Source organism: Hipposideros armiger, unplaced genomic scaffold (assembly GCF_001890085.2).
Source record: "Hipposideros armiger isolate ML-2016 unplaced genomic scaffold, ASM189008v1 scaffold_9, whole genome shotgun sequence".
NCBI lineage: Eukaryota > Metazoa > Chordata > Mammalia > Chiroptera > Hipposideridae > Hipposideros > Hipposideros armiger.
Window position 1 is genome coordinate 5,053,124 of NW_017731359.1, and position 19,376 is coordinate 5,072,499.

General features: G+C 57.1%; 4 protein-coding genes across 15 annotated transcripts in view; 1 reads left to right on the plus strand and 3 right to left on the minus strand.

The window, feature by feature from the left end:
* Window positions 1-3,339: 3,339 nt before the first annotated feature.
* On the minus strand, window positions 3,340-9,308 carry CUNH16orf86 (chromosome unknown C16orf86 homolog). 2 transcript variants are annotated; one of them, XM_019655662.1, is made up of 4 exons: window positions 9,229-9,308; window positions 5,511-5,740; window positions 4,949-5,166; window positions 3,340-4,851 (listed from the first exon to the last, which is right to left on the minus strand). In XM_019655662.1, exons 1-4 carry the CDS (start codon window positions 9,229-9,231, stop codon window positions 4,442-4,444), a joined length of 861 nt encoding a protein of 286 aa, XP_019511207.1. In that variant the 5' UTR covers window positions 9,232-9,308; the 3' UTR covers window positions 3,340-4,441. The 2 variants fall into 2 exon arrangements, with proteins under 2 accessions (XP_019511207.1, XP_019511198.1); XM_019655653.1 differs by lacking the exon at window positions 9,229-9,308 and adding an exon at window positions 5,969-6,252.
* ACD (ACD shelterin complex subunit and telomerase recruitment factor) lies at window positions 6,320-14,983 on the plus strand. Of its 6 annotated transcripts, none has more exons than XM_019655588.1 (20): window positions 6,320-6,365; window positions 6,535-6,654; window positions 6,751-6,945; window positions 7,418-7,590; window positions 8,541-8,666; window positions 8,767-8,930; window positions 9,031-9,167; window positions 9,249-9,349; window positions 12,290-12,451; window positions 12,534-12,670; window positions 12,802-12,901; window positions 12,999-13,075; window positions 13,199-13,243; window positions 13,353-13,387; window positions 13,530-13,681; window positions 13,759-13,855; window positions 13,938-14,018; window positions 14,205-14,575; window positions 14,710-14,801; window positions 14,882-14,983. In XM_019655588.1, the coding sequence occupies exons 2-20, from the start codon at window positions 6,570-6,572 to the stop codon at window positions 14,958-14,960; spliced, it is 2,409 nt and encodes an 802-aa protein (XP_019511133.1). In that variant the 5' UTR covers window positions 6,320-6,365; window positions 6,535-6,569; the 3' UTR covers window positions 14,961-14,983. The 6 variants fall into 6 exon arrangements, with proteins under 6 accessions (XP_019511133.1, XP_019511162.1, XP_019511154.1 ...); XM_019655617.1 differs by having other exon boundaries at window positions 6,322-6,365; window positions 6,555-6,654; XM_019655598.1 differs by lacking the exon at window positions 6,320-6,365 and having other exon boundaries at window positions 6,394-6,654; window positions 14,205-14,302; window positions 14,441-14,575.
* PARD6A (par-6 family cell polarity regulator alpha) lies at window positions 9,795-12,226 on the minus strand. 2 transcript variants are annotated; one of them, XM_019655631.1, is made up of 3 exons: window positions 11,514-12,226; window positions 10,908-11,130; window positions 9,795-10,673 (listed from the first exon to the last, which is right to left on the minus strand). In XM_019655631.1, exons 1-3 carry the CDS (start codon window positions 11,574-11,576, stop codon window positions 9,925-9,927), a joined length of 1,035 nt encoding a protein of 344 aa, XP_019511176.1. In that variant the 5' UTR covers window positions 11,577-12,226; the 3' UTR covers window positions 9,795-9,924. The 2 variants fall into 2 exon arrangements, with proteins under 2 accessions (XP_019511176.1, XP_019511185.1); XM_019655640.1 differs by having other exon boundaries at window positions 9,795-10,670; window positions 11,514-12,225.
* Window positions 14,984-15,034: 51 nt separating the features above from the next.
* The window catches only part of CARMIL2 (capping protein regulator and myosin 1 linker 2), a 12,328-nt gene continuing 7,986 nt past the window's right edge, over window positions 15,035-19,376 (minus strand). For 3 of the 5 annotated variants that reach the window (XM_019655538.1, XM_019655553.1, XM_019655531.1), the window contains 10 exons: window positions 19,021-19,250; window positions 18,063-18,163; window positions 17,617-17,980; window positions 17,415-17,537; window positions 16,507-16,543; window positions 16,290-16,361; window positions 15,953-16,168; window positions 15,715-15,795; window positions 15,284-15,361; window positions 15,035-15,198 (listed from right to left, as the gene is read on the minus strand). In XM_019655538.1, coding sequence (XP_019511083.1) covers window positions 15,086-15,198; window positions 15,284-15,361; window positions 15,715-15,795; window positions 15,953-16,168; window positions 16,290-16,361; window positions 16,507-16,543; window positions 17,415-17,537; window positions 17,617-17,980; window positions 18,063-18,163; window positions 19,021-19,250 — 1,415 coding nt within the window. In that variant the 3' untranslated portion in view covers window positions 15,035-15,085. Of the gene's footprint in view, window positions 15,199-15,283; window positions 15,362-15,714; window positions 15,796-15,952; window positions 16,169-16,289; window positions 16,387-16,506; window positions 16,544-17,414; window positions 17,538-17,616; window positions 17,981-18,062; window positions 18,164-19,020; window positions 19,251-19,376 lie in introns of those variants that run through there. The other 2 variants (XM_019655547.1, XM_019655559.1) reach the window with 2 other exon arrangements.

Consider the following 19,376-nt stretch of genomic DNA (forward strand, 5'->3'; position numbering starts at 1 on the left):
AAGATTTTATTGGGGAATTGGGGGAGGGGAACAGTGTTGGGGAATTGGGGAAGGGGTCCAGCCAAGTTGTTCTTCAGTCTTCATTGTGGACAGCGCCAGTCGCCATTTGGCTGCCCATCGGCAGCTTGTGGCCAATTGCTGTGATTGTTGATATTTTCCTGTTTCCTCATGGCTCCACAGCAGCTTTGACCGTCAGATCCATCACTGTCTAGGGGGCCACATAGGCTCCTGCCACTGCCTGCCCTCATCTCCCAGCTTATCCCCTCGTCGCTGAATGCCAGGAGCCCTCCAAAGAAAAGGACTCAAGATTTCCTGAGGGGGGCCTGTTGGGCTACCGTTTCAGGGAGATAGTGGGAGAGTTTGAGGCCTCCCTGGACTGAAGGTCAGGAGGGGTTCTGTTCTTAAAACCATGACGTTGGCTCCAAGGGAGCCCTGGGAGAGGGGAGGGGAGGAGTGGCCCAGGGAGGCTGCACAAGATGAACTTGAGGAGGAAGGTTCCACACACTGCCCCTTGGAGTGGGTGTGGCCGAACACTGCCTGGCCCAGCCAGCCAGTCATCAGCCATGCATGTGTTCTACACAGGGATAGCCCTTTAGCCATGTCAGTCAGAGGTGGGGTGGAGTGGGGGAAAGGACACATGCACCCCTTTGTTTCCTCTGCCAGCCTGCCAAGATTAAGCCTGGATCAAACTCTTTTCCCTTCTCTAACCTTCCTTCCCTGCCCTGCCCTGGGCTCCTTGCCAGAAAGAGAAAGGCTCAGGGAAGGCTCCGTCTTCCTCTTGGCACCCCTTATAGAAGTCACAAGGCCTGTTTCCCTGTGTTGTCCTTGTTTTATACCTTGTCTTTGAGAGATAACAATGGCTAGTGTTGAAGTGTGCTTTTTTCATGCTGGGCCCCCTGGGGTAGACACTTCATGCATATTATTTACTATCCAAACCACTCTATGAGGTACTAATATTAATATTCTCATTACTCAGATCAGAAAACTGAGGCAGAGAGGAACAAAGTTACTTGCCTCCTGTACATTTTAAGTGATGGAGTCAGGAGCCTGGTCAGGGTCATCTGACTATGGAGCCTAACCCTGAACTATTTTGCCAGCACTTGTGGCTCAGATTCCGAGTGCCCAAGCCATTGTCCCTCTTCCAGGTTACTGCCTCCTCCCTGCAGCAGGAATCTCAGCCTGTTCTGAAATAGGAGATAGACTCAGAGAGAACCCATCAGGCAGGGCACTGGTAGAGTTGAAGGAGAGGCTGTTCCCTTCCTCTTGGGGACAATCAGCTCAGCTCCAGGTCAGTCCCTCTGTGTTACAAAGATGTTGAGATCCCTCCTAAATTTGGGAACTGACAGAAAGCACATGCATCTATTCTGCCTGACTCGTGCTCCTACTGAAGAAAGGGCCATGTTGCTGACCCAAGGTGGCACTACTTAGGTTTTATAGGGCTCTGCAGCAAACCCCTTGTTTACAGATTCCGGCAGTCCTGGGGCAGCCTGCAGTGGGCTCAGTGCAGAGCTACTTTTATGAGGACCCTTGGTCCTCTGTTCGCATTCCCCAGAGTCCAGGTCCACGGCCATCCCTCAGACATTGTTACCATCATATACCTCTTGGGTCCAGGTGCTTGTGACAAAGGAAGCCAGCAGGGTTTTGAACCTCAAGGGTGACTGAGCCTACAACTGGTTCCAGGCTTGTCCTGCAGCGCCCCCTCCTGGAGGAAGGCAGCATTACCTCCCAGGACCTGATCCCCAACTCTCAAGATCTTCCTTGGGTCAAAAAGTAAATAAAGTTTTTCCAAGCCAGAGAAAATGCAGTTAACTTTTCCTCTCTTACAGCAATCAGAAGAGAACTTCCAAAATGCCTGTGGCTTATTTTGCAACGCTTTTTCAAATCTAGGCCTCATAGTCAGACTATAGCAGCAGTCTCCTCACCTCCCTGTCCCCAGTCTCTCCCTTTCTCCTTCTGTCCTTCACTCTGCTGCTCAAGCGCCTTCTCCAAAATGTTAGGCCAAGATCCCTCCTTGCCTACACTCCTCTCACATCACTCCTAGATTCACCCAACCTGGTCTCCTGATGGCCATGCTGCTTCAGCCATGCTAAGTGGCCCTCCTGCATGGAGCTGCCATCTTCCACACTAGCAAGGTTTCGTCCCTGCCTGGAAGGCCACCCAGCTCTCCTTCAGGAGTCAGCTAGAGGGCTGCCTCTTCACTGCTTCCCTAGACATAGTGACAGTCACCCCCACCACCTGTGGTCCCACAGTCTTGCTCCTCAGCGCTTCCATGGCATGTGTCTCCTTGCATCATGCTGCTGTGACTTTTTCCCCTTAGAGTGAGGTAGGAGCAGTAGTGGTGACTTGTTCCTTTGTGTGGCTACTGTCACTCAGCCTGGCAGGTAAAAAGCCTTAGGAAATGTAGACCGGTTCTTCTGTGGTTACTATTTCCTACATCACCTGTTGGAAGATAGGAACAGAGCTTCCTTATCAATGCTGGCCTGGTCCGCACCTCTAGCTCTGGAGACGACACAGAAAGCAGGTGCTCGGTCATTTTGGGTCAGGCCTTCGCCAGAGAGCCTCCAGGTCCACAGATCTGCAGGACTCAGGAAAGGGCAGGGCCTCCCTGGCACCCAGGGTGTGGTCTCATGCAAGGCCACTTCTCTCTAGGCCCTTGCTTCCTCAGCCATAAAGCTCAGTTATCTTGAAGGACCCTCTACCTCTGAAAACTCCTTGAGAATCCATGCCCATCCCTATGGACAGTATTCAGTCTGCATGGTCTCTGTGGACAGTTTCCTGGGGTGGTCAAATCACTTCTAGGGAGAAGCGTAGGCAGAAAGAATAAATGTGTCCAGAACGCACAGCTTGCCCTGTGGCCTTTGCCATGGAGCAGTGAGCATCCAAGCGACCCCTAAAGGCAGGAGCATCCTGAGCCAATGCCCATTTCCTCTCTTCAATGACCCTGCCAGGCCATTATTCCAGGGGTCCCACACATGGCTCTGGACTTTGGATGGCCTCAGCTTTTCAGATCCTGACCTGTCCCTCTGTAGCTTCCTCAGGTTCCCCACCTTGATCTCCATTTTATGCCTTTTATGGGGGACCTCTGCTAGGTGAATGTGATGCAGTGACACGAGCCCCTGGGGAGTTCAGTCTCATCCTGAAGACAGTTAAGACCCACAAGGACAGTAGTTTGTGGCTGCTACAACGCAGGGCAACACTGGGTGTTGCCTGGCTCAGCAGGAAGAGTCCATGTGCACTAGCCAGGTGGAGGGGTGAAGGAATAAAGGCATTTTAAGCAGGGGAAGCCCCTACACAGACTGAAGGTAAAAAAAGGTTTGGTCAGGGAATGATAGGAAACTACTGAAAAGTTACAAGGCAGCTGTGGTAAGAGGAGCAGGGTACTAGAGGGGGAGCAACACCATCAGGGGTTTGGATGTGTGTGTAGCAGGTTCACTGGCCTTGATGCTTGATTAGCTTGTAGGCGTCCACAAGCAAAGAACAGGATGGGGCCTGGGGGGACACCAGGATTTTGGCTTGAATGATTGTGCAGATGAGATACAGGAGGAAAAGCAGGTTGGAGGGAGGAGAAATTATTTAATTTGAAATTCTCTGTTTCTAAGGTATCTGAGGGACATGCAGTAGGACCAGGAGGCAGCATGAAATTAGGGTTTCCAAATGGCCAGCACTGGCCACCTCTTCCCAGAGACCCCTGAGGGGTGAGAAGACTGCTGGTGGCTTGGCCTCAGGGCTCCAAGGAAACCATTCACCATCACCACCACCCCCTGCCTGCCAGGAAAAAGGCACTGATGTCTCTGTCACCAGGGGCCACTCTGAGGGCAAAGTTTGATCCAGCTGTGGTCTAACAATAAGTGGAAAGCGTCCCAAAGCTGCCACTCTTGGGGAATGAACTTTGCCAACTCAGAAGGGAAGATCCCAAGTGTTGGTCTCATTGAGGTCAGACCAAATGCAGACTCCTTCCCTGGAAGACAGCAAGGCCAAGCACCTGCTTCCCCTGACCTGACAGTCCCTTTCCTTTCTCTGCTCCAAGTGCCTCATCACCTCCCTCTCTATCCCCACCATTATCCTGTCCAAACTTCAGGTTCATCTGAGACTTCAAATGCACAGAAAGAGGCCCCACCCCCACAGATTGATTCAGTTCAGTCTGAGGTAGTATCCAGGAATCTACATTTTTGTCGAGTTCCTAGGTGATCCAAATGACCGGTCAAGTTTCAAACCCTGCACTGGGGAATCCTCCACCCTTCTTCCCAGCCTCTCCCTCTTCAGGTATCTTATTTGGGGAGTCAAAGTCTGAGAAAAGGAAAAACATTTATTTTCAGCAAGTGCAAGGTGCCAAGTGGGGGCAGAGGCTGAATTACCCCCGTTCCACCTGAGGGCTTAAGCCCTTAGGCTGCTGCTGTGGTTCAGGCTTGGGGGGAGGGGAGCCACCAGTGCGGTAGGACAGTCACTTATACTGAGGAGAAAGTGGGGGTACAAGTGGGGCAGCACAGACACTTAGCATCTTGTTGATGTCCACCTGAGTTGACTTATCCACCTCAGCCTTGAGGCGGCTGCTAATCCCCAAGCTGGGCAAACCCCCCGATTCCTCGCCAGCCTCCTCTACCAAGGGAACCATAACATGGGTAGGGAGCACGAATATATTGGGGCAGGGCAAAGTGAGGCCTGAGCCAAGCTCACCTGCCACAGGCAACAAGGCTGGCAGTTGCTCCACACTTGTCTCCTCTGGGACCAGGGTCAGCTCCCCCTCAGGTTCCACCTCGGCCTCAGCCTCCCTGTCCCCCTCCCCTGCCTGGTTCAGCTCAGGATTGCAATAGTTGATGTACTGGTACAGTGGCCGTAGGCGCTGGCCCTTTCCTGCAAGGACCAAGGGCAGAACAGGCGCTGGAGTGCCAAGCTGTTCTGGGGTCCAGCAGGCAGGGGGAAAAGGGAAGGCCCAGGGACTGCCACTCACCCTCTAGCCCCAAGGTCTCTGAGGGTGCAGATACTATGCTGGCCACAGCTGGGAGCACTGGAGTCCCCAGGCTCTTGCGCTTCTTGGCTTTTTTGTGCTGTTTGGCAGATGGTGAGGGCTCACTCTGGCTACCCTCCGGGTTCTTCCTCTGCTGCGGCAGCCTCTGTAGCAGCTCAGCTTCAGCCCTAGGATGGGCTTGGTGGCTAGGCCCTGGGAGGCTGGGGGACAGGAGGCTTGAGGAGGCAGCCTCCAGCCTTGGCTCCTGTGTCCTGAGCCTAGGAAATAGCCCTGCCTACCCACCACCCTGGGCCCAGGTTCTTGTCCCTTTCCTGGTCAGTGAGGCCCCAGCCCGGACCAGGGCTGAGAGCTCATGTGAGCTCAGACCCCTACGAGACCTTGAGACTCGATGCTCCCTACACCAGGGCTCTCAAGGCACAGAAGGGGTGAGGAGTGATGGTGGTGGCGGGGAATAAAGATGCACACTGCAGGAGTGCAGAATTTAGGAATCCTACTGGGGTGTGAGCCCCCCAACTCCCCCTGAGCCCTCTGAAAGCCCCCTCACTTGACTGGCTTCCTCTTCGGACCATGGCTGGACTTCACAATGGAGGCCATAGGCCTGGGGCTTCTCTCCTCTAGTGCCTCCACCTCTGGCTTGAGCCTCTCTTCCTCCATCTTAAGTGGTTCCTCCTGGAGCTCTGCCTCTGAGGCTGGTCCTGTTGGACATTTGTCTTCACTCTGGGTCCCACAGGCTTCATGGGCTGACACCAAGCACTGGTTTCCCATCACTGGACACTAGAGGTGACACATAGGGTAACTGGTCACCATGGCCAGGCAAAGGATACAGGGATCAGTCATTAGACACCCAACATTAGACACCAAACATGAATCAAGGGCACCAGACCAGGCCCAGGCCCGCCTATGGAGCCTGTCCTGGCAGTTAGGGCATTGATGCACAGAGTTTGGCCTCCTAGAGCGCCACGACCAAGAGTTTGAAGGCTAGATAGCCTGTAGGTAAGTCACCTCAGAGCTCTGAGCACCGCCACTGGACGCCTCTGCGTGCGGTGCAGGCCCCTCCACCGTCCCCTTTTGGGCCCCTGGTCGTCTCTCGGCTCCTGCCGAGGCCATGACTGCACAGAGTCAGCGCATCCTCGACGGCTGCTGATGGGAAGGGGTGGGACGGGCCCCGAGGGGCCGGACAGGTTCACCTTTCGCTGACGCGGAAGGCTAGCCGGGAGGCGAGAGCCTGGATGGGGAGAGCGACTGGCAACTGCTATGCCCCCGCCCGCAGCGGGAACTACAAGCCCCAGAAGGCTTTGCGTCAGGGGTATCGGCCCCTGATCTCAAAGACGGAAGCCATTGTTGCCTGGCAACAGCAAACTCGCCGGGTGGCAGCTGCGGGTGCCTAAAAGCTGCTCTGGTGAGCCCCCAGCCCGGGTGTTGAGGGGGAGGGGCCACGAACGGGGCAAGGAAGTGGGCTAGGAGCAGAGGCGGCTAGTTGCAGACGGGACCGGGAATGGAGGGCAAGGCCGGGGTCAAGGTCCGGGTCCAGGGAGGAGGTCTGGGGACCGAGATGCTTAGCCCGGCAGGCCTCGATGCAACGTTGCAGGGCGACGGCGGCGGCATGTGCGAGGGCCCGTCCCGCATCTCGGGGCCCATCCCTCCAGACCCTACGCTTTGTCCTAACTACTACCGACGGCCGGCCTCGGGTGAGTAAAGGGGTGCCGCGTCTGAGCGAGGCTCAAGCGAAGCTTGGGTATCTCGCCACCACTGAACCCGGCACTCCGACTTGTCTGGTCCCTCAGCCCAAGGTCGCCTTGAGGGAAACGCGCTGAAGCTGGACCTGCTGACCTCGGAACCGGACCTGGACGTCACCCCGCCCCGCGGCCCCCGCATCCGTCCAGGAGCTGTAGAGATTCTGGAGCGTGGTCGGCGCGGCGTGGGGGTCATGTTGATGCAACTTGGGGCTATCTCCCTAGGCCCAGGGGCCTCTCCCAAAAGTAAGTTCTGGGCAGAAGGGGCAGCGAGGTAAGTCTGAGGTTAAAAAGAGATCGAAAGCTGCTGCTGCTCCTGCCCTGACCTGGGCTCAGGCTTCGCCTCTCTGAATGTGTTTCCCCAACTATAACAGGAGGGGGAAATGCACTACCTCCTTGCAAGAGAGGACTGAATGAGGTAGTCCCCAGGAAACCTTAGGTCACCTGTATGAATTCACACATCAGTAAAACTTGTTGAGTGCTTGGTGTATGCCAGGCCCAATAGATACTAGGAAAACAGCAAGGTTGAAAACAAGCACAGGCCATCATGTCAGGAAGGAAACAAGGTGGTAAGGTGATGTATCTGTATAGGGTCTTAGATGGAGAAGTCAGGGAGGTCTTTCTGTAGGAGGCAGGGTGTGGGCCTGTGCGTGAATTGGTATGAGTTGGATTTCATGGACAGTATGTAGGGCAGAGTCTGGCAACATCTTTTCCCCAGAGAAGGACCCTAAAGACCATGAGAAGGAGAACCTGAGGCGGATCAAGGAAATTCAGAGGCGCTTCCGTGAGCAGGAGCGCAGCCGGGAACAGGGCCAATCCAGGCCCCTGAAGGCTCTGTGGCGCTCACCCAAGTATGACAAAGTGGAATCCCGGGTCAAGGCCCAGCTGCAGGTACCTGCCTCAGGGAGCCAGAAGTAATGTCCATCTTGTTGGCCAAGAGGCAATTATACCCTGATCTGAGTTATGGGAAGGGAGGAAAATCACAGGGGACTAAGGTAACAGGAGACTAAGAGAGAGCTGGTTTTGCGCAGGGTAGGTCTGGGAGGCCTCAGAAGCGGTGATGGGTCGGTGATCCTGAAGGCCAAGTAGGAATTAGGCAAGGGGAAAATGAAAGAGAACATTCTATAGAAGTGAAACCTCACAGATAGAAGTCCTAAGACCAGAGGGAATGTGGGCAATGGGGGTGCTGTGTACAGTTTACTGTGAGGGAAGAAGAGCATGAGGTTAGGCTAAGAGGTCAGCTGGACCCACATCATAAAGGGCCACGTAACCCACTTTTCAACTTTTTGTTCGAAGGGCAGAGGCTGGGGTGTGGTAGTGGGATTCTGTCTTGGGTAGAGAGTGGCACCATTTCTCTATCCAAGCATCTCAGGAGGAGGCACAGGATTGAGAGGAAAGACAATAAGGTCATATGCGGATGTGTTGAAGCTGAAGCATTTGTGGGGCTCCCAGGGGGTGGGAGTGTGTCCAGGAACCAGATGGAGAGTCAGGTCTGGATCTCAGGAATGAGAACCAAGAGTTATTGAGGATCAGGCTAAGGACGATGAGACCAGGGAGGTGACCCAGGATTTGAGGGCTTGGAGGCCAGCTGTTAATGACCTTGGGCGCAGAGCCAGGAAGCTTGACTAGGAAATAGAGAAAAAGAATGGTAGCTGGAGCCAGGACTGAGGTAGGAGGGGTGGTTTGTTGTGTTCTTCAGGATGTGAGAGATACACATGTTTATAGGATAAGGAGATGTGCTTCTTCAAGAAGGAGGAGGCCCATAACGATAGGCATAGAGGCTCAGTCTTCAGACCTTGACCACAGCCTGACTGATCCCTCTTCTATGTTCTGCCCTCCAGGAACCCAGCCCTGCCTCTGGGACAGAGCCTGCCCACTTCCTGCGGGCACACTCCCGCTGCGGCCCTGGGCTCCCACCACCCCGTGTCCCCAGTCCTCAGCTAAGCCCACTAGGTCCCAATGCCAAGGTGAGAAAATATGTGGGGGTTGGGAGGTAGGGCAGGGATTCTGGGGGATTCAGGGGTACAACACAGTGCTGTGTGCCATCGTGCTTATCATGTCTTGCAGGGGCCAGGCCTGGGTGTGGACTTCATTAGCCACAATGCACGCACTGCCAAGAGAGCCCCCCGGCGGCATTCCCGCTCGCTGCAGGTCCTGACACAGGTGCTGGAGCAGCAACGGCAAGCCCAGGAGCACTACAATGCCACACAGAAGGGCCATGTGCCCCATTAGTAGGTTCCACTTCCCAACTCCCAGGGTGAGGGGTGCCTGTGGCAAGTGGGAACCAACATCTGCCCTGGAATCATCAACCCTGAGCCTGTGCATCCACAGCTTGTTGGAGCGCAGGGATCTGTGGCGGCAGGAGGCTGAGGCTCGCAAACATAGCCAGCCAGACCCTGCCATGCCCCCTGGCCATACTCGTATGCCTGAGAACCAGCGGCTGGAGACACTGAGCAATCTGCTCCAGAGTGAGTATGTGAGCTGGATGGGGAACCCACTGGGGACCATGCACCCCTGCCCAACACTAACCATTCCTGGGCCCCCTGTAGGTCAGAGCCAGCTGCTGCGTGAGCTGGTGCTGCTGCCCGCTGGGGCAGACTCACTGAGGGCCCAGGGCCACCGTGCTGAGCTGGACCGGAAGCTGGTGCAGGTAGAGGAGGCCATCAAGATCTTTTCCCGCCCCAAGGTCTTCGTGAAGATGGATGCTTGAGCCCTTTTATAGGGGTAGTGACAGGGGTTCTCACTGAAGATCGCTGCATGGTTGCAAAGGACAGGATTAGGTCCCATTATAGAGTCTTATGACAGGAGCAGTAGGGGGGCAGTATCCCCAGAGCATTCCTCCTAGCCACTGGTAGCTGCGGAATGGCCATCCCAGCCTTTTAACTCTTTTGTCAAAATTAAACCTTTTGTACACAGTGGGATTTGTTTCCATAAGAACTTTTCTTACTGGAGCAATGCCAAGCCTGGTGGCCCTCCTGCTGTGTGACTACAGGAAGGTCTCTCTACTGCCCTGTCAATCCTGCCTCATGTCCAGGGCAGAAGGCAAGATTGTGGGATCAGAGAGGAGGCTGGGGATGTGACACAGAAGGACCATAACTGCATTTGTAGAAAACCTTTAATGTTCCCCAGAATGAAGGTCCGGTGAGCAAGCTAAAACCCCCACTGGGGAAGTCCTGCCATGTTCCAGCAGGGACTTAGAGAGGCGAGGGGCTGCTTCCTTGTGTATCAGAGGCTGAAACCACTACCATCTCCTCGCATGCTACTCCCCCATCCAGAGCTGACCTGCTCCTGATCATCCAGGGAGGGCAGAGAGCTGCGGGCACTGGAAAGTAGGCGGCCTGGGTGCAGGTCCCAGCATGGAGGCTTCTGAGACAGCCCATTGGAACAGGGAGGCTGGCGGTCCTCAATGACCAGATCACTACTGTCATCATCACTATAGGGCTCAGCAGGCCCAGCAGAGGGAGGCCCTGTCAGACGCCCAGATGCCCCACGCACCACATTATTGCGCTGATTGGCTGGCTTGACAGTGACAATGAGGTTGTGGCTATTGGCGACCATCATGTCTGTCACCTGGTCCAAGGTCTTCCCAGCCACCTCAATGCCATTGACTTCGAGGATCTCATCACTGACTGCCAGCAGCCCTGTACTCTCAGCCAGGCCCCCTCGTACCAGGCGGGAGATGAAGATGCCTGGGACCCGTTCCAGGCCCTGGGGAGCTACACGCACACTCATGCCATCTCGGATGTAGAAACCCAGGGGGCGATCAGAACCATGCTTGTGTAGTCGCACCCGTCGGTGGGTCTCAGGCAGTAGGTCCACATCTATGACTGAAGAAACCTGGCGGAAATCTTGGGGTAGACTGATTAGCAGCGGTGGCCGGGTGCGCAGGGGTGCCACTGGCCGAAGTAGGAGCCCTTTCTTGCGCCGCTGCAGAGAGTTGGAGGCAAAGGCCAGGCTGCTGGAGTCAGCTTCTGCTGTAGGAGAGGGGGGGAGCTGAGATCAGAGACCCAGCTCCCATTTGGGCCCTTTTCCATCAGGCCCAGGCGTGGGAAAGGAGACACTAGCTATTTTCTACCACTTGGAGGTCAGGCCAAGGGCAGGGACTGCAGAGGGTGAAGCCTGGGCATCCTGGGCATGGACTAACTCCTGTAGACCTGCCCTGCCACCCTACCCCACAGAAGCTGCCCACTGTACCCCATTCTCCTCACCCCGCTTCTGCACTAGCAGGCGCAGCGGTGGGGGCCCACTGGCCAGGGCCCGGTGCAGGCTGTCGTCGTTACTGAGGGGCAGTAGGTCGCCGTGAGCATCGGTATAGCCAAGCAGCACGTCCAGGCCAGGGATCTGGTGCACCGCACGCAGTAACCTCGAGAACTCTTGGAAGTCGCTCACCGAAGCGCGGGGCAGGGCGAAGCGTCGGAACTCGGCATCAAACTGGAGGCAGGGAGTGGGGAGAGAGGAAGGGTCAGAACGGAACCCGAGTCCTTTCTCACCACAGGTCCGAGGGCGTCAGAGGTGGGAAAGAGGGCTGCCGCAACAGCTGCAGCCTTTAGCCCAGACCTCAGCTCCAGTACAAGGGACGCTGTCCAAGGTCTTCTCCCCGCCCTCCAGGTAACCCTAGCCACCGAGGGACTCGGGAGGCCAGCAGTGAAAGGAAAGAGAATGGGTGAGGGACGGCGAAAAGAAAAGCTGGAGAATGGGGCGTGGAGTATGGAGGAGGGGAAAAGGTGATGGGACCAAGAAGCCAGGAAGGGGAGAAGGAGGGAATTGGAAGCTCCTAGGGCCGGAGCCGGAGCTGGGACTGGAGAGGCCCTTACTTTGCTCTTCACCTCCACGATGCTGTCGGGACTGCGCGCCGGGGTCCTCTGTGGCCTGGCCATGGCGAGGCCGGGCGGGCCGGGGTCAGCGCCCCAGGCGGCCCGCCGAGGCGCAGGTGCACAGCCGGGCGGGCCGGCCCGCGCCGCCCCGCCCCTGACGGTAGCATTCGCCCCGCCCTCCCTTCCAGACCTTGACGTCAAGGGGGCTGCTACGGAGAGTGAAACGCGGAGTCCACGTTTCCTAGGAAACGGTGATGGGGATGGATACGTCTTCGAGTGTTCTTACGTCATTACGCTACAGTCCGCGCGTTCCCTGAGCGGAGGGGCTCGTCCAATCCGAGTGGAGAATGATGGATGTGCTATTTATTGAGTGCTGTTTGTGTGCTGTTTCTACAGGCCTTATAAAATTGCGAATTTTGTAGATGAGGAAACTGAGTCATGAGATTTACTGAACCCTTCGGGGTCACACTGTGTTAAAGTAGCTTTGAGCCAACTCGCTCGGACCATCCTAGGCTGCAGCCTCAGGCCCCAGAACCCTCTCCCTCCGAGCTAGCCCTTGGCTCCTTCCTGCCCAGTGCCACGGGAGTCTTAACGAATACCCAAAAGCTGAGCCGCTGCTCAGAGAGATAATAAACAGGTTAGGATCCAGGGGACCCAAAAGGCGACTACAGGTTCCCGAGCAGGACGCGTTTATGCGCACGCGCGGGCATGCCCATGGGCGGGACCTCGATCTCAGGTCCTGCCCAGCAGTTGTGCGTTTCCTCTTCCGATCAAAGGCGGGGCCGCGGCTCCCGCGGGAAACCCGGGCGAGGGGTGCTCGGCTAAGTGCAACTGCGGGAATGGCAGGCACGAGGAGCTTGGTCTTGAGGCCTTGGATTCGAGAACTGGTCCTGGGGTCAGAGACACTCTCAAGTCCGCGGGCGGGGCAGCTGCTCCAGGTGAGTCTCCCATCCCTCTCAGGGCCCAGAGACTAAGGCTGGGCCCCAAGGAGGTGAGATTTACGTCTGTTGCCGCCGTCAGGTACTGCAGGAGGCCGAGGCCCCGGGCACGTCCCGCGCTCCTGACAAGTCTGAAGTCGGGGCGGCGCTGCTTGTGTCCGACGGGACCCACAGTATTCGATGTCAGGTGACGCGGGAGGCCCTGAACGCCTCGGACTGGTGAGAAAGGCGCTGCGTGGCCCTGGGATATCTGAGCCCAGCTAGGAGACTTGAGTCCAAGGTGGGCGGGCCTTAGGCGGGAGGGGCTGTGTGCCCGTGGGTTTGGCAGTAAGGGTCGCGCTCACTTGCAGGGAAGAGAAGGAGTTTGGTTTTCAAGGGGCTGAAGGCCGACTGCTGCTGCTGCAGGACTGCGGAGTTCGAATCCAAGTTTCTGAGGGCGAGGGTGGCCTGGTGAGTGGTGAGGATGGCTTGGGCGGGTTACTGGGCCTGAATTTTGGTGACAGCCCTGAGACAAGTCCCTGAACTCACCCCCACCCCCGCCTCCCAGCCCTCGGAGTTCTACCTCCAGCTGAACCGCTTCAGCCTGCTGCCCACGGAGCAGCCCCGAGATTGGGTGACTGGTTGGTAAGTGATGCCTCCACTTTCCAGCTGTTCTCACCCAGGCCTGGTTGGTGTTAGCCTAGGTCTTTTTGGTGGGAGGGCTTGGGCCCCAGTAACATTAACTGCTTGTCACCCTCTTTTTCCTAGTAACCAGGACCCGGATGTACAGAAAAAGCTCAGTGACTGCCTGGAGTGAGTCTGGGGTTGGGCTAAAGGGCCAGGTGTGACGTGGTCAGAGGATGGCGAATGTGTTTACAGGCCTCAGGATTGTTCCTCATGCCTGTCCCCTCTGTTTCTGTAGGGAACACCTTTCAGAGTTCACCTCTCCCAATGCAGGTACTTGTAGGTGTTGACCAGTGACCCTAATTCCCGGTAGAGTGACTTCCCAGCCATTACTTCCTGCTTCCTTAATAAGCCCTCCTCCTCACCCACCCTGCCCTTCCTCGTCTTTGAGCTTCAGCCCATCCCCTGCCCTCAGGCCTTTCACTGTCCCAACTTCTGGATGAGGTGCAGGAGGAACAAGAGCATCAGGGGGCACTGGTTCGCCGGGCTGAGAGCTGTCTGATGCTGTCAGGCCATTGCACAGCACCCCTGCTCACCTGCTGGGCCACCTCACGCAGCAGGGCCTTGGTCAGTCTGGGGCTTCCCTTGGGAAATGTAAGGGTAAGGAGTCAGGCAAGGGCCAGGATGACAGTTCACTTCCACAGGAAGAAGCTGTGTATACTGTCCCCAGTCTATGGCTGCACATCTCTGAGAATGACCAGCAGATCCTGAACTCTCTGGGCCCAGGTCGGAGGGCACAGGGTAAGGAGGACTGGAGAGGTCCAGAGGGGAGTGTCTGGAGGCCTGGTGCCCACAGTGCTGATAGGCCTTTCCTGAACCCTAGGCCCCGAGTTGTCCCCACCAGCCCTGGCTCTTGAGGAACTATCATTGACCCTAATCTCTCCTTCCTCACTCAGTTCCTCAGGTAAGGTGGTGCTGAGGCCATACTCACTGTTATCAGTCAGGTGCTGGTGCTACGCAGGATGCTATAAAAGGGTACACAGCTGGGTCGGGGATGAACACAGTCCCTGCAGGCCTACCTAAGCTCACAGGCTACTCAGCTGGTCTGAGCTGAGAGGGCTGCGCCCACAGTGAGTCCCTTCCTCCCCAGGAACCCCTATATTACCTAGCTACATGTCGTCAGAGGAAAGTGGTGCCAGTGTCAGCCTTCTGCCTGCCCTGTCCTTGGCTGCTCCAGACCCAGTGCAGGTCAGCTCCCAGCCCCTATCAGCCATCTGCTCAGCCCCTGGCCCTCTGTCCCCCAGTTCCCCACACCCCAGCCATGTATCCAGCTCCCCATTCCTGAGCTGCACCCCAAGTCTGTCACCTCTTGGTCACATTCCCAAGCCACACCAGGGTCATGTGACCAGGCCCCAGAAATCTAGCCTGGAGTTCAAGAAGCCAACGTTGCCCCCCAAGAACTGGCTGCATTCTTCAAAGATAAGAACCAATGAGGGAGTCCTGGAATCCAGTCCTGTCTGGGTGAGCATAGCCCCCCTACAACTGGACGGTAAAATAGGATGGGCCTTGGGTACAGCTGGGAGTGGGGCTGGGGTAGTCTTGGATGGGGCTAGGGGTCCTTGTTGGCCCCTCTCCAGATACCACATCTCCTTCAGGAGCCCCCAAAGAGGCATCGTGATGGTTCTGCCTTCCAATATGAGTATGGGCCACCCTGCACTTCCCTCTGTGCCCAGGTCCAAGGTGCCAGGTGAGTGCCTAGGGCTGCCCCCACTCTCTTGGTCACCAGTCCCCGTCTTCATTGATCTACAGCCATGATTCTCTTCCCAGGCTCCCTCCCCAGCTTCTGGCCTGGGCCTTGCACTTTCTGATGGAGCCACAGCCGGAATCTGAGCAAACCCAGGTGTGAGGGGTCATGTGACCACGTGGAAGGATATGTGCACACAGATCCTGTGGGTGGACAAATAGTACTCCATACTCTGCTTCCTTTGAGTTTTTTAATAAAATAATCTCATGCGGCAGAAAAGGAGAGGGTCAGGGGTTGGGGCCGCCGCCTCTTTGGTCTGTGGCTGGGGAGGGTGGACTCCGCTCAGGGCTGGAGGGCTCTGTAGGCTGTAGGGGTGGAGGCTCGGCTCCAAGGCCAGATCCTGCAAAGGGAGAGGGGGAGAGAGGAAGATCAGAACTGGACTGAGCAGTCCTGCCACCAGCCCAACCTGCTCAGCCCCCTCTTACCTAGGCTTGGAGACGGGGGTGCCTCAAGCTTTGGCCTGCGCTTGAGGACAGGGGAGCGCTGCAGCCTCAGGGGCCTTTCTGAGGGACACAGAAAGGTATGGGTTGGATTGCTAAGGTCTTGCTGCCTGTCCTCAAACCCTACCTCCTCTAGTGTGTGCGTGTGCACACTGGACACATGCACCCAATTGCCTTCAGAGCCTCCCCCTTTCCCTACATCCTCCCACCCCTGGCAGAGGTTGCTCTTTTGGAGGTGTAGCCAGGGCTAGGAAGGCCTTGTCAGACCCTTGCTTCTGGCCTCTTGGCTGTCATTTCTCAACCCTTCACACCACCAGTGGACCCCTCCAAGGACCAGAGCCATGAAAGGAGCCCGGGAGCCCACCCTCTCCCATGTCCTCCTGCACTCAAGCAAACATGTAGGTGTCTCCCCTCACCAACGGGGGCCTGAAGCTGGTCCTCATGCACAGACACTGCTCGTCGCCTTGCCGAGAGAGGGCTCGGCCTCAAATGGCCATCTGGGGGAGGCCAGGGAATCAGGGTATGGTCCCAACAGCTGCCCCCACTCCAGCCCTTGCCTCCCACCTTCACAGTCCCCAGAGGAGCTGAGTTCCCAGCAGGGACTCCTCCGGTCCCCAGCCCAGTATTGGGGAGGAGGCTAGGGTGCCTGCTTACCTTCATTCCTGGGGCCCAAGCAAGGATCCTCTGGGAGGCCCAGGCTGTCTGGGGAGGGGCTGGCTTTTCGGGGGCTGGGACAAGGAGAAGGGGGGCCTGGACCATCCTGTGGGCCCCAACCACGGCTCCTAAGCTCTGCATTCAGCTGCTGCCCCAGTGTCTTCCACGTGGCAGACCCAGGCCCCTGACCCCCTGACCCAGGTCTGCATGAGGGATCTGCAAGGAGAATAGTATCAGCCAAGACTTGGGCCAGGCATTAGAGGTGAGCCTAACCAATGGTCTGACCCCCTCCCACCTATTCCTTCATGTCCCCCAACACACAGTGGCCCTCACTTACCAGCAGACACGGAGTGGGTGCGGGACTTGATCGAGATGGGAGGGGCCTCAGATGAACTATCCATAATGTCACCTATAAGGTGGGACCGGCACCAGACCTTGAGGGTGAGGGGAAGAAAAACCTGGCCTCTTTTCAGGAGAGCAAGTGCCTTGGGGAGTATCTCTAAGGACAACCTCCTCTCTGAAAATGTACTGCCCTAGCCCCGGGACCCACTTACCATCTGAGCCAGCCTTCTTGATCTCTCCATCTTTGCTCTGTAGGAAACAGGAAACTCAAGCTCAGTCCTGTGCTGCCCTCACCCTAGCCTTGTCATTTTGTTCATTCTTGTTCTTATAACTGCCACCAAATGCCCCCTGTGGGCTGGGCAAGAACATGGCAAACCCAGTCTCAGCCTTAGAGCTCAAGTCTGGGATGGTGGACAGTTAACAGAAACATCCACATATACATGCACAGACACATAAATAATGTGATTTCTTAATTCTGATTCACTTTCTATACTTTGTTTCTAAATTCAAGCTGAGGCTCACTTCATATGTGTTTATTTTTGTGGAAGATTATAAACTAGATAGTACATAGGGCTGTGGTTCTTATTAGGGACTATGATCAGAGAGTGGCATTAGCAGGAAGAGGGAAGAAGACCCACAGCGAAGTGCAGGGACAGATGAAGAGGAACCTGGTGTAACCCGTGGGTGTTGAGGGGTTGGAAGTGGGCAAGGGAGGCACTCCAGACAGGAACATGTGCAGAGGCTCTGAGATGCAACCAGGGATGGAGAACAGTGAGATGAAAGTGGCCACTAGGGCTGACCCCGCAAGGCCTTGAGGCAGATAGGGTTAGGAGTCTTGAGAGGAAAGCCCATGGACAAATTGCTGTTTCAAATGTAGATGACAAGGTCAGATTTCTGTTAGATCTGCAGAGAAAGGCCCACTCCAGCTCCCAGGAGCAGGTATCAGTGGCTTGGGCCAGGGCAGAAGCCAAGAAATCTGATGACTATTTTGAGGGGGTGGTGGTGGAACTGACAGACCTGTGTCATGAGTCTCCTCCTGGTCACATATGTCACCCACAGACTGCCACAAGCCACATGTCACCTGCCCCCTCACTTCACACTTGCATCCCTCCCAACTCACTTGCTTCCTCTTGCCTTCGGCACTCCCGCTGCCTCTGCTCACGCCGATCCTCTGCAGCATTACTTGTACCCGCTGTTCAAAGGACGGGGCCAGTTCTGTGTCTCCCCGTTCCAGGGGCCGTCTCTGGGGACAGATGCCCGAGTGAGGAGAGAGCCCACTGCCCTCAGTTCCAGCAGAGCCCTCACCTGTCACCAGGCCTCACCTTGTCAGGTCTAGTACCCAGTGTAGCCTCCTCCTCCTCAGCAGGTAGCAGTATCATTGAGTAGGCCTTGCTTTCACGGGTGTAGCGAGGGCGGCTCCTGCGGGCAGGGTCAGGGCTGCTGGTGCCCCCGTCAGCCCCACCAGGCTCCTCACCACGGCCAGGACGGGCTGGTGGCCGCAAAAGGTCCCCAAGTGTGGTTTTTCGAGTGCGGGAAGCTGTCCCAGGGCTGGTCTCTAGATCAGGCCGTGGCCCCCGCGTTGAACGAGGCTTCTTGAAGGCAAAGAGGGTGCCCAGCTTCTTTCGCAGTGTACGGGGTACAGGGGTGGTACCCTCCTCGGTGGCTGGGTCTTCCTCGGGGGCCCAGCTGTGGGAACAGCCAGCAGTAAGCAGGAAGGCCCAAGGAGCAGCCCACCCTCTCCCACCCCCTGCAACTGCCCCTCACTCACAGGCGATCCTGCTGGATCAGCCTTTTTGAGAAGAATTCTTCCACGCCCTCGTCCACGCGGGCACTGAGCCCATTCCCTTCCTGCGGCAGGGCTGGGGGCACCTGGGGGACACCACACACTGGTCAGAGCTGAGTGCAAATGTGACTTCTCCCCACCTCCCTTGTCCAACAGCCTGCCCAGGGCAACTCTAGAACCTGGAAGCTGAAGTGACCCTAGGGGACTGCTGACACACAAGCTCTCCCCTTATCCAGTTGGTGGGCAGAGATGCTGATTTCACATACCCCCTCACCTGTAGTTGGCTGGGAACACACAGCCCACACCTATTCTTGTCCCATGGAATATCCCACACATCCTGAACCACCCGGTCACCAGCAGGCTAGAACACGCACCCTCCTGGGTCACACGTTCTCACCTGCCACCCCTTCTGCTCCAAACAGTTCCCTGCAGTATCCCCCACCCCCACCCCACCCGGCCTGCTGCCGCTCAGCAGTACTGGCTGCTGCGTCAGACCCTCTGGGGGGCCTCTAGTTAGCTCCTCCTCCCCTTCCACCCTGTGCCCACTTCCCCCCCACACCACTCGCCATTCTGGTCCACACATACATCTCCTCACATATACACCAGCCGGATGTGCAGTGGACAGGATTGTCCCTGCAGTCCGGGAGCCCAATATCTTTCAGTAATCCTAGGAGATGGAGGATAAGACAGCCTCCCTCTCTTACACATCTACGCATGCAGCAACCGACCTGAGACAGAGTCCTACACCCAGGTGCACCCCCAACGAAGCCCACACACCCATGACCCCGCATGGGTATGGTCTGGGGTGGAGGAGGTTGACAAGGAAGAAGCCAGGATGCGGCACCCACAATCCACTTCCCTACCCACCATCACCTGTAAAGAGCAAAGGGACCAACCGAGACCCCCAATTCCGCGAGCTCTGGAGTGGGGGTTGGGCGCTCACCTGGGGGCCTCCAGGCGGCGGGCGGTGGTGGTGCTGGCGCCGTGGCCGTGGCCTGGCCCTGGTAGGATGGCGCAGGGGATGCCCGGCGGGTGGCAGGTCCATGCGAGGCAGAGGGCCGGCTGGGGGCCCAGGAGCAGCGGGGCTCGGAGAGCCGCGTGCGGATGGGCCTGCCTGCGGCTCCGCATCCTCTCCAGGAGCCGCCAGCTCGGAATCCGGTTCCCCAGCAGCACCTGAGGGGCGAGCACCAGAAGAGCATGGAGCGCGGAACCGGGGAGGTGGCAGTGGCGGCGTTAGGGCGGCGGGGGACCCGCCCAGGGCGTGGGGAGGGGCCCCGGTTACGCCGCCGCTCCCGCCCC

Bases quoted from the DNA above. Each gene is read 5' to 3' on its own strand.
- CUNH16orf86 (XM_019655653.1), bottom strand. From the start codon at position 6,073: ATGGCCTCGGCAGGAGCCGAGAGACGACCAGGGGCCCAAAAGGGGACG. The intron at 5,741-5,968 runs GTGACTTACCTA...TGTCACCTCTAG, and splicing joins GCGGTGCTCAGAGCTCTGAG to TGTCCAGTGATGGGAAACCA. The intron at 4,852-4,948 runs GTGAGTGGCAGT...TGGTCCTTGCAG, and splicing joins AGAGACCTTGGGGCTAGAGG to GAAAGGGCCAGCGCCTACGG.
- ACD (XM_019655568.1), top strand. From the start codon at position 6,462: ATGGAGGGCAAGGCCGGGGTCAAGGTCCGGGTCCAGGGAGGAGGTCTG. The intron at 9,168-9,248 runs GTGAGTATGTGA...GGCCCCCTGTAG, and splicing joins ACTGAGCAATCTGCTCCAGA to GTCAGAGCCAGCTGCTGCGT. The intron at 9,350-12,289 runs GTAGAGGAGGCC...TTCCGATCAAAG, and splicing joins TGGACCGGAAGCTGGTGCAG to GCGGGGCCGCGGCTCCCGCG.
- PARD6A (XM_019655631.1), bottom strand. From the start codon at position 11,576: ATGGCCAGGCCACAGAGGACCCCGGCGCGCAGTCCCGACAGCATCGTG. The intron at 11,131-11,513 runs GTAAGGGCCTCT...CCCTGCCTCCAG, and splicing joins TCGTGGAGGTGAAGAGCAAA to TTTGATGCCGAGTTCCGACG. The intron at 10,674-10,907 runs GTGAGGAGAATG...CCTCTCCTACAG, and splicing joins CCTGCTAGTGCAGAAGCGGG to CAGAAGCTGACTCCAGCAGC.